General features: G+C 30.5%; 2 protein-coding genes across 2 annotated transcripts; both read left to right on the top strand.

Moving 5' to 3' along the window:
• The first annotated feature begins 54 nt into the window (after window positions 1-54).
• Window positions 55-1,981, top strand: LOC124916781 (calcium uptake protein, mitochondrial-like). The gene is made up of 7 exons (XM_047457546.1): window positions 55-370; window positions 452-519; window positions 589-812; window positions 912-995; window positions 1,079-1,292; window positions 1,364-1,660; window positions 1,746-1,981. Exons 1-7 carry the CDS (start codon window positions 55-57, stop codon window positions 1,890-1,892), a joined length of 1,350 nt encoding a protein of 449 aa, XP_047313502.1. The 3' UTR covers window positions 1,893-1,981.
• Window positions 1,982-6,450: 4,469 nt separating this feature from the next.
• On the top strand, window positions 6,451-8,970 carry LOC124914089 (NEDD8 ultimate buster 1). The gene is made up of 9 exons (XM_047454568.1): window positions 6,451-6,802; window positions 7,020-7,142; window positions 7,210-7,306; window positions 7,383-7,418; window positions 7,503-7,690; window positions 7,763-7,865; window positions 7,948-8,129; window positions 8,197-8,377; window positions 8,455-8,970. Exons 1-9 carry the CDS (start codon window positions 6,501-6,503, stop codon window positions 8,821-8,823), a joined length of 1,581 nt encoding a protein of 526 aa, XP_047310524.1. The 5' UTR covers window positions 6,451-6,500; the 3' UTR covers window positions 8,824-8,970.
• Window positions 8,971-11,988: the final 3,018 nt, after the last annotated feature.

Genomic DNA, 11,988 nt, shown 5'->3' with positions numbered 1-11,988 from the left:
TTTCGCTCACAATCTACCTCTTTCTCTTTCTCTGCATTAAGCCATTAAGATACTATGAACTGCAAAATGCTTCTTTTAACATCATCGATGAGGAGAGTCTCGAATTCAATCCCTGTTCGTCAAGCCTTGCGATCGCGTCTTTTATCTTCTCAATCGTGGTTGCAGTCTCAAGAACATTGTTGGGATAATCAGAACAGATCTAATTTTGAGACGGGTTTAAGATCAGATTCGTTGACAACCATCCTTGTTGTTTTATCGGGCATGGGTCTTTATCAATATTCAAATTCAGATTCATCAATCTGTTTTGCTGATTCAGATGGAGAGGCAGCTCCTGTTGCGAAAAAGAAATCAGGGTTCCTCATTTTTGGAGGTAATTTATAGAACATCATGGGTTGATATATAGAACTATATAAGATTATTGTTTATGATGTTTTTTTTTGTAAAATCCTAGATGATTATAGAAGGAAGGTTTTCTTCAAGTATGAGAAACGTATCAGAACCATGAGCCCTCCGGAGAAGGTGATGAAACTCTGTGTTTGATCTGTTTATTCGTGAGGTTTTCTGAAAAACAAACTATTGATTAAATAGGTTTTCGAGTACTTTGCATCGATTAAGAGTCCCGGAAAAGAGGTTATGATGAACGGAGCAGATCTAATGCGGGCAATAATTCCAGTATTCCCACCATGGGAATCGGATTGCATTAGAGTTGGAAGTCTTAAAGGAGAGGCTGTTGGAAGCACACTTCATTGTGCTCCTTCCGAGTTCTTCATGCTATTCGACACCAATAACGACGGTCTCATCTCATTCCCCGAGTAAGATTAACACGGTTCTGTGTTGTTGGCCCGTGGTAACTGTGATCTTCACAGACTTTTTGTTTTTAAGGAATTATAATCTTATTTGAAACACGACAGGTACATATTTTTCGTCACCTTACTCAGCATTCCCGAATCATGTTTCTCGGTGGCATTCAAAATGTTTGACCTCGACAATAACGGGTAAACAAAAGCTCAGTTTATTTTTATAATCGAAAGCTATTCCTTTCCACATGATTTAGACCAATATTTGTTGTCTAAAACAGGGAGATAGACAGGGAAGAGTTCAAGAAAGTGATGAGTTTCATGAGAACTCACAACAGGCAAGGCGGGAAGCATAGAGACGGGCTTCGAATTGGGCTGAATGTCTCCAGCGCGGTTGAAAATGGCGGTTTGCTTGAGAATTTCTTCGGCAAAGATGGAAACACCTGCCTTAAACATGACAAATTTGTCGAGTTCTTGAGAGATTTGCATGAAGAAGTAAAACCAACTTATCCTTTTCTTATATATAGAGCATTAATTATATGATACTTTTGACTAAAACTATGCAGATTTTGAGATTGGAGTTTGCCCATTATGACTTCAAATCTAGAGGAACCATATCGGCTATAGATTTTGCCTTCTCGATGGTTGCATCCGCAGATATTGGCGATATAGATATGTTTGTCGCAAGAGTAAGGGAACTACACGACGATCCAAGGCTGGCAAGCGTTAGGTTTACTTTCGAGGAGTTCAAAAGCTTGGCCGAGCTTCGAAAAAAATTGCAGCAGCTATCTCTTGCTATTTTTGCTCATGGAAAGCTAAATGGGCTCTTGACCAAACAAGACTTTCAAAGAGCTGCATTCCAAGTATGTAAATATGTTTGTAGTTATTAATATGAGATTTCTTGATTTTTCATTCAGATTCATTGGTTGTGGTTGTTGTTGTTGTTAGGTTTGCGAGATTACTCTATCGGAGAACGTGGTTGATATGATATATTTTGTTTTCGATGTAAACAAAGACGGGAATTTGAGCTCAGAAGAATTTGTAAGAGTGTTACAAAAGAGAGAAAGGGATGGATCACTCCCATGGGAGACATGAAATCTTCTATATGGACTCAAATCGTTACATTAATTACTTTAGTACAAATAGTATGAGTTTTAATGATATGGCTATAAGAAACATAAACAACATTAACAATATTGTGAAAAAGGAATTATAATAGAATATAAACATAAGGCATTGTTCTCAAATTGCAACTTTTCTCGTATCTCTTACTTAGTTATCTCTTTGGTGTGTTAACATTTAACAATATTTCTTTTTATCTATTTTATTAATCTATTGTAGAAAATAAACATATGGGGCCAGTTAGAAAACATTTGTTATACATAATTAAATATATATATTATTTAATCTAAATAATACTAAATAAGACATTTGAAAAATATAATTTTTAAGTAAATTAATTTTTTTTTTATCCAATTCGTTAAGGCAATAGCTTATTGAGAATGAAGAAATTATAGTTGAAAAGTTAGTCATTATCATATGTTATAAGTTATTTTAGAATTTTATTTAATAAATAAATAAATTATATATATATATTGCAGATCAATAATTTTAGTTAAAATTACTTAGAAAGTAAAGATTATTGTCAAAGTTTTTTCCACTAAAAAGAGTTTTCAAAAGAGGATGAAAAATTATTTTATTTTTGCCCCCACATTTCGATTAGTCGAATATGATTTTTATCTCATATTTTTATAATTCAAATAATATTTTTAGTTATTGGTAGGTCATTTGTTGTTTATGCTCTCACATTATTTTGATAATCGTTTCTCGAGTTCGTATTTAGAATTAAGTCCAATTCAACAAAATAAAATAAAATAAAATTACATAATATACTATTAGTGCGTTGTTTTCTAATATAAGACTTTTGAAATCACCATAAAAACAAAAAAATTAGATAAGTGTTAGATTTTTTAACTAAAATTTTAAATCTTAAAAATTTGTAATATTATTTAGTTTTGATTATTTTAATGTTATTTTATAAATTAATTTTCTTTTTACAACTTTTTATTTGAATTAATATTTTTTTTTAAATTATTTAAAAAGAATTTTATATTTTAATATTAGTAGTGAACTCCATTTATTTGTAAAAATAAAACCAAACTTGTAACCATCAAATATATAATTAATTGCATACAAAAATGAACATGGGTTGTATTTTATATTTTAATTTTGATCCTAATAAATTAAATAATTCAGGTTTTTATATTTTATGCAATATAAATTAAGAATTTAAAACAATAGTAATTAAAAATTAAAATATATATATATATATATTTTTTTATTAAATACATATTCTAGTTAACACTTATATGATAAAAGTTTAATTTAGTTATAGAAAAAAAAGTTAGTTAGATTTACTTATACGTATATACTTGTGCAACTATCTCACTTAGACATATGTATTAATAAAAATATGTATTAATAAGAGGTTGTTGACTCATTTAACCTCTTTTAGTAAATTATAGTTATTTTTTATTTTTTAATTTATATATTTATTAATTAAATATTAATATATTTTCACCCTTTTTCTTTTTCATTAATAAATGAATTATTTATTTTTATTTATTTTATAATTATTTATTATTTTTATAAAAATATTTATTATTAATTATTTTAATTTAATTTGATATATATGAACATTTATCATTAATTATTTTAACTTTAAATTTCTTTTTTTTTTATATTTTTTTCTTATATTAACATTGATTATTAATTATTTTAAAATTGTTTGGTCATTGAATATAACAGTTACTTATCCTTTTAACAATAAAAATCATTCAACACAAAAATAAATAAATTAATAATAAATAATAATATCAACTAATTCATCAAAACAAAAGAGTAATAATTAAATATTAGACAAAACAATGTTCCTTTTTATTATTATAAGTAATGAATTACAAATTAAATAAAAAATTATTAATTTTATTTTTGTTCATATTAAAATAAATAAGAAAGAAACTCTGGTAAAACATAAAATTCATAAGTAAATTATTAATTTTTTTTCAAAAATTAAAATTTAAGAATGAGATAAATAAAAACGGTTAAAAGGAAAAAATGAAATGAAAAAGAAAAATTAATATAAAAATAATAAAAATTTAAAAATAAAATAAATTTAACTAGTTTAGTTAATGAAAAAGAAGTAGTTTAGTTAATGAAAAAGAAGGAGTGAAAAAATATATTAATATTTAATAAATAAATATATAAATAAAAAAATAAAAATTAGTTATAGTTTTCTAAAAAGAGATTAAATGAACTAATTTTTGATAGTATGTAAGTCTAAATGACATTTTATTAGTACATACGTCTTAATGATACGTCTTAATGATAGTGATATGCAGGACGGACCCTCAAGTTAAGGTCTACGAGATTTTAAAATATAAAACTCATCTACAATAGAATTTATAACTATAGTCTTAACTAAATCTCGTTGAATATAAAGTATCAAGTAATCGACAATAAAGTCATCATCCATTTTATTATGAAATTTCGTATTCACTTCTTTATTGTAAAAAATTCTTGCTCAATAGTAAAAAAAATTTATCGTCCGTTCTTGATAGATTGTTGATAGAACTAAAAAAATGTAAAAATTTTCAAAGTTTACATTATATCAAGTTTATAACATCGAAATAATTTTGTTGTTTCACTAGTACGATGTTAGTTGTTAGAGGAGAAATTTGAGGATTTTCACTAGATTGATTTTGAATTTTAAAGTTCGATAGAAGTAGAGTTTTCACTAATTTGATGATCTCTCAAAAATAAAGATATCAATTTTTTTTTCCAGAAGATTGATGTTCCATTTTTATATACTTATATATAATTTATTATAAAATATAATTTAAATAAATCATTGACTATTGACTATTTAACTCTCAAATTATGTTTATATTAAAATTTAAGATAAATTCAATTATTCAAATTAAGTAAGTATTTTATTGAATAATTGGAATTAATAATTACAAAACTAAAGAAAACAAACTATGTAAACATTTTCATCAAACAATTAGATGATAAAAATATAAAAAAAATAAATTGATACTAACTGGTAAATTCTCAAAATCATACATTCAAACCTACCTAAAATCAATTATAAGAAATTTTACATATTGAAAATTAGAAAATAAATATTATTAATTTAGATGTAAATAATGAGTAGGATATGAAAATAGTGAAATAAAATAATTATATATATTATTTAGTTAGGAATCAATGTTATATATATATATATATATATATATATATATATATATATATATATATATATATATATAAAAGGAATCAAGGGAAATTAGCTTATAAAGGAACTATAAAAAATGAAGAATTAATTAGAGGAAGTTAGATTTCTGAATTTATTTAATTATATATATATATAATGTAAAAAAAAGGCATGGGATTAAGCCCACCTAACTCTTATCTCTGTCGTCTTTAATGATACATCTTAGTGAGCTAATTATATAATTATATCTAAGTGAATTTTTTTCTTTAATTATATTTTTACTATAAATAAGGACTATATGAAAAAAATAAAAAGTTAATTTTCTTAAATGTATTGCAAATAAAGAAATTTAAGTTAGAAAAGTAGTAAAAATAGGATTATATAGACTAAATCAAATCATTTTAAAATTAATATCATTACATATTAATGCAGATTATATAATATAAAATTACTTAATTTATTAATAAAAATAAATTTATTCTGTTATTAAATTTAAATTTTAAATATAAAAACATTTTAATAATTTATCTTAAATAAATTTAATTTAATTTTTATTTTTATTAAAGAATTTTTTTTCTAAAACTAAAAACAAATCCTGAAAAGTCAAGATGTTGTAATATAATATCCACGTTAACATTTATTATTATTTTATTAGTAGAAAACATAGTTTTTTGTTTAAATAAAAATAAAATAAGTGAGATATATAAAACTTTTGAAATAATTATAAAGTTGATATAAACTTGAGAAACACTCCAAGCTTCAACATTCAACACCAATCCATTTTAGTAGTCCAAAGCCACTCAAAAATAATTGATGACAGAAATTGTAAAATTGAGTTTTGGAATTTTTTGTTTCAAATGGAATAAGCTAGTTTTATTATTAAAAATTTAAAAATAATTAATTTATTATTTATCACTAATTTAACTAACGAATTTTAGTGGATTAAAAGTGTTTACTATCTATTCCAAAATCAAAACCAAAACGGAGTGAGTGAACATAATATATCATAATTTTTTATTCATATGATATGCCGTATATAAAATTTTGGTATAAGAAAAATTATTATATTAATAGATAATTATAATGAAATGTATTAAATTTTCATACTGAATAATTGAAATTTTAATATTATTAAGTCAATTTAATTTTTTAAATAAAAAATAAGAATTTAATTATTTATCACTATTATATATATATATATTAAATTATAATATTTTAAATTTAATTATTAAATTAATTACATAAATATTTTGTTAATTTATTTATTTATTTATGAAATAAAACAAAATCAAATTTTCCCCATTTCACGATTCTGCCTTGTATAATTATTTTATTTTATCCTCTGAAAAAGACTTAAAATAAGACTTGCTCAAGAGTCTATATAGCAAGCAAATCACTCTTCTTCTATAGCTATCAATCGATCATCGATGTCGAAACTGAAGATCGCCGGAGCGTGGACGGGCGTTTTAGAATTGGAATTGGAAGATTGGACTGTATCCATGTTGAGGGCAGAAGTCGCCAAGCGATCCGACTGCTCCCCTGACTCCATTAACCTTATATGCGCAGGGAAGGTTCTGAAAGACGGCGATGGCACCGATAAGCTTATCCAAATTGGGGTTAAAAACAATGCAAAGATACTCGCCACTCGTGTCTCTGCCGATAAGGGTAAGGCTCTGAATAATGAAATGATGGCTGAGGAAGACAGGTCTAAAAGGCTTTCTCGAATCAAGTAAGTTATTTTCAATTTTCTCTATATAGATGATGGTTAAAGAAAATATGTTCCATTTTATCATATCCTTAGTGGGTTTTGAGATATATCTGTTTCAGAATTTTTACATGGATTATTTGGGTTTGAGTGATTTGAATGTAACCTGTTTAAAAAGATTGATGAACAAAAGTTTTGATCTTCCTGATGATGATACCCATTTTGAATGAAAACAAAACAGAGCTGCTGCAGATTCACTTGCCAAGAGACATGCTGATGGATCGTTACCATTTGAAGACTTCAATATGGAACTTGAAAATCAAAGTGGAGAAAAAGTGCAATTGGGATCTGAGACAGATCAGCGGTATGTGTAATGGGTGTTGCTGCAATTTTCCATTGTTGCATCCACTTACTTTTGGTTATTTTGGCAGTGCTATAATGATGGGACTTATGCTTCATCAAAAGGCAAAGACTTTGATTCGAAAACAAAAGTATAGTGATGCACTTGAGGTGCTGATCATGGGAGAGGTAATTTGTTAGTGAAGATATAAGAATTCGTGATGAATCATTTGTTGATGATGGTGTTCAATTTGATTTTTTGTAGGAATCTTTCTCTCTTTCAAATCATAAGGTCATTCAGGTGAGTGAATTTTGATTCCAATCTCCCATCATTCATAATATCCATCTTATATATGCCTTTGAAATTGATTTCTTTTGTATACAGATGATTGATAATGTCCCAATATTGCAATTAGATATTGTCTGGTGCTACTTAATGCTTCAAGATATAACTTTGCTTGCGGATGCTGGTTTGCGTCTTTCTAAGGCTAGAGAAGGGATTGAGAGGTCACATGGTAAGGAGTCGAGTCGCCTCAAACTCATCCAAGGAGATTGCAATCCAGAGACAGCATTGTTAGTATCTGTAATCATTTTATTGTCGAATAATTATAATAAATCTCATAAAACAGTTTGGTTTCTTTCTAGACACTTGAGGATGGAGCTATTGGAAGGAATAGTGGCATACCATAGTGGTCAGCTAGAGAAGTCACGGAAATCCCTAAATTCTGCTCAAGCTAAATTTCTCCGGGTCGGGCTTTTATTTATTTTTGTTAAATTCCAAATTAGAAGGAGTTGAACTAAAGAAATTTGAAATTTGCATATGATTTCAGCTTCAGGTATCTGATGAAGCATTGTCGCTTCTCATAAGCATGGGTTATAAGGAACGCGATTCTAAAAGGGCTTTGCGAATGAGCAATCAAAACATTCAGTCTGCTGTCAACTTTTTGATTGAGGATAAAGCGAAAGTGGAAAGGAAACGTGATGAGGATATTCAAAGGAGGGATGAGATTAAGTAATAGGAATACTTTCAGTAATTGGTTTTATCATTCTTCTTCTTCTTATAATAATAACTTTTGTAGGGAGCAAAAACGATATGGAACAACAAAGCTCAAGAAAGCTGTCGACATGAAGAGTTTGACCGAGCTGTCTTTTCTCGGGTTTGAGAAAGTGATAGCTGCTGAAGCACTTAGGAGGAATGAGAATGATTTCCAAAAAGCTTTAGATGACTTAACAAGTCCAGAAACTAACGCTGTCATACAGGTATACAGATCATATATTTCAGATAAAAAAACAGATTCATTTGTGAATTTCTCCTTTATATATTTTCATATTTTCAGATCGATGTTGAATCAAGGAAAAGGAAGAGACAGCGATCTCGTGCAGAGAATGTGAATAATGCAACTACTAGTGATTCAACTACTAGTGTTTCGACTACTAGTGTTCCAGTAGCTGGAGAATCTGGAATGCAGGATGATGGTATTGAGAATTCAGTTACGGCTAACAATGAAGATGCTATGGGAAGCGCAATTGAGGATTTTAAGGATGAAATCTATGAACGAGATGTGGAGATGGAAGATGAGCTGACTGAAGAACTTCAGAGGGTTGATCCGTTTTCGGATTATGACATAGAATTCACCAAGGAAGGTGAAGCTATCAGTGAGTATTTGGCTTTGTTGTCTTCTTCTACCTCTGGAGAGAAAAATTAAGAGGTTTCATGTTGTAACTAAGAATCATTTGCTTTATTAGGAACTGTAAGTATACAGTTGTTAAGACCTTATTTTCATGAAACCTTCTAATCTCTCTTTAGTATGAAGATATTATTAAATTGTCTAAATTATGAACTTGCTTATTTGCTGTTGCTTTGTCTTGAGTTTGTTCATGTTCTTAGAGTTGATTTCTCTCTTCTTCTTTCAGATTGTTTGATGCATGTTTAGCTGTACATGTTTTTGTTGTTGAGGATTTCTTTTCTGAGTGATATTATGTCGGTTGTTCGAATACTATTTGTCTCAATTTTGATGACTCTTGGATCTAGAGTTACTCTTTATTTGGTAAGGGCATCGGGATAATTGCTTGGTTTAGACCAGCAAGACCATCATTTTGTATAAGTCATTTTTAGTGTAAATAACCATCACCATATCTCGGAGAAGCATGCAACACCATCGACACAACAGCCTCATAATCCAATCGTCCTACAATATAAAGGGTTGCAACACCGATCACCCTACCATCACCGAAGCAAACTCAGCAAAACCAAAAACATCACAAGTTAAATAAAAGACAAAAGGAAGAAAACCAGAAGCTAGAAAAAAGAGGGTAGTCAAAACCTGACTTAAACAGCCTTTAATGATAATCACAACCTAGAACATCAAAGGTATCAACGACCCCCGCTTAAGAGCAAGAAAATCAGGAGAATCATTGAAAAAGCAAATCACAATTATTGGAATTCTCGAGATCAAAGTCAAGCGGATTAATGCTGAGAACATTGGTTCACGGTGCTTCGCGGACGTTTGGAAATTCATTCACAACTCCAACAACCGGTTGAATTTGGGTCAGTTGGGACTCCAACATTTTAGATGTAAAACAAACCTATAACAGCCCCCAAGTCATCATGGTCGAAGTCAAACTCAAGAAAATGCTCAGTCTTCTCAACATTGCGGGCGTATACGGTGACAATTTAGATGGTAACAAAAGAACACTCTGGAACAACCTTAAAAACCACATCGATGACAACAAGTCTTGGACCATTTTGAACGATTTCAACGTCACTAGACAAGTCAACGAAAGAATCCCGATTTTTGAGCTCTCCTAGGGTATGCTCGACTTCAACAATTATATCCGCGATTTGGGTTGCATCAAACCAGCCTACTCTGGAAATTTCTTCACCTGGTCATTCACGCGTGGTAACGACCACATGAGAAAGAGCTGAATCGATAGGGGTTAATCAATGAAACTTGGGCCAACCAATTCCCTAAAACCCACATCCAAGTTCTCAGTTTTGGTATCTCCGACCACTGCCCCATTATGCTTTCTTGGGATAAAAAGGAAAAAACTAAACGTCACTTTAAGTTCTTAAATTTTTAGATGAAAAATAACAATTTTAGTGACATTGTCAAAAACGTTTGTACCGAACGATTTAGGGTAATGTACCAAGTCAACCAAAAGTTTGTCCTCCTCAAAACCAAACTCCAAAAACTTGACAGGAAACGGTACAGTAACATTTTCCCCGAGTCCTTGAAGCCAAGTCAAAGATGAAAGTTAGCTAGAACAGCCACCTCCGCCACAACGAGCCAATGGTACGACGAAAAAAAGGAGGCCCTCACAGAATTCTGCAATCTCAGTTCATACGAGGAAAGCTTCACCTGCCATAAATCAAGGCAAAACTGGCTCTCGCTTGGCGACAAAACACAACCTTCTTCTATCGGAAATGCTCCGGTATAAACTTCCGTAACAGTGTCATTCGTCTCAAGCTAGTGACAGGAGCACGGCCCAGGGGCAGAAACATGTGCACTTGGAGGCAATTAACTTTTATCGTGGCTTCATCGGTACCAGAAATGATCCCTCAAATAACTTAAGCTTCCTTCACCAGATCGTCATCAAGACAGCCAACAGTGCTGACAGTAGTAAGCTTATTGAGATTGTTAGTGCCGACGATATTAGAGACACTCTTTTTAGCATTAAATGTGACAAAAGCCCTAGGCCTGATGGATTCAACGCCACTTTTTCAAGGACAACTGAAACATCGTCGAACAAAATGTTTGTGAGGCTATTAGTAAGTTCTTTTGGAACCGCAAGATGCTTAAACAATGAAATGTAACTTTCCTCAACCTGATTCCAAAGAAACCTTCTCCTGAAATGATTCAAGATTTCCATCCCATTTCCTACTGCAATATCACTTATAAAAATCATTGCTAAATGTTTTAAAACTGTTATCTCAAAACTCATCAGTCCTGGACAATTAACTTTAATCCCTGACAAGTCTATCTCCCGTAACATCTTACTCATTTAGGGTCTTCTTAAAGTTTACAACAGGAAATCCATCTCACTGAGTGTGCCTTTTAAGGTGGACATCTAAAAGACTTTTGACTCCATCAAATGGAGTGCTATATACAAATTTTTAACCGCCTCTATTTTCCCTTGTATCTTTATTGACTGAATTATGTAGCGTGTCTCTATCTCTCACTTTATTGTGAGCGTAAACGGTATCCATGACGGGTTTTCAAAAAGGAAAATGGGATTAGGCAAGGGGATTCCCCCTCCTCTTACCATTTTGCTCATATTATTGAGGTCTTTGAGTGCATTCTTAAAATGCTCATAAATTACCGCTCTTTCACTCACCACCCTTATTGCAAGCAAAAATCTATCGCTCATATATATTTTACAGACGATCTCTTCATCCTGACGCTGACTCCGTTAGAACTATCAAAAAGACTCTCACAATTTTTTCTAGTGTTATAGGTCTCAGCATTAATTAGGGCAAAAACCTTGCTTTCTATGACGACGTCAAAGAGGAAACCAAAGTCAGCATATTCAGGATCATGGACATTGAAGAAGGATCGCTCCCTGTCCAATGGACATTGAAGAAGGATCGCTCCCTGTCCAATACCTGGACATCCATCTCTTCTCTAAACAGCTTCAGATCTCGCACTATCGACCTCTAATTGAAAAGGTAAAGAATATTATTATAGGATGAGCTACTAAAATACTTTCTTATGTAGGTCACATTGAGCTAGTCACTAGAGTCTCTATGGGCCTTATCGGATAATGAGCGCAGCAGATCGTCCTCCTGAAGAAAGTCATGAAAAAACTGGATCATCTTATGAGAAATTTCATTTGGGGACTCAAGGGCATAGTGGAAAAAAGATCAAATGGAC

The sequence above is a fragment of the Impatiens glandulifera genome, chromosome 9 (genome assembly GCF_907164915.1).
Source record: "Impatiens glandulifera chromosome 9, dImpGla2.1, whole genome shotgun sequence".
In the NCBI taxonomy this organism is placed as follows: domain Eukaryota; kingdom Viridiplantae; phylum Streptophyta; class Magnoliopsida; order Ericales; family Balsaminaceae; genus Impatiens; species Impatiens glandulifera.
This window is presented reverse-complemented; position numbering and strand designations above follow the sequence as displayed.

Excerpts from the sequence above, each read along its gene's own strand:
- LOC124916781 (XM_047457546.1), top strand. The coding sequence starts at position 55 with ATGAACTGCAAAATGCTTCTTTTAACATCATCGATGAGGAGAGTCTCG. Across the intron at positions 371-451 it reads AGGGTTCCTCATTTTTGGAG|ATGATTATAGAAGGAAGGTT; the intron begins GTAATTTATAGA and ends GTAAAATCCTAG. Across the intron at positions 1,293-1,363 it reads TGAGAGATTTGCATGAAGAA|ATTTTGAGATTGGAGTTTGC; the intron begins GTAAAACCAACT and ends AAAACTATGCAG.
- LOC124914089 (XM_047454568.1), top strand. The coding sequence starts at position 6,501 with ATGTCGAAACTGAAGATCGCCGGAGCGTGGACGGGCGTTTTAGAATTG. Across the intron at positions 7,307-7,382 it reads AGGTGCTGATCATGGGAGAG|GAATCTTTCTCTCTTTCAAA; the intron begins GTAATTTGTTAG and ends GATTTTTTGTAG. Across the intron at positions 7,419-7,502 it reads CAAATCATAAGGTCATTCAG|ATGATTGATAATGTCCCAAT; the intron begins GTGAGTGAATTT and ends TTTTGTATACAG.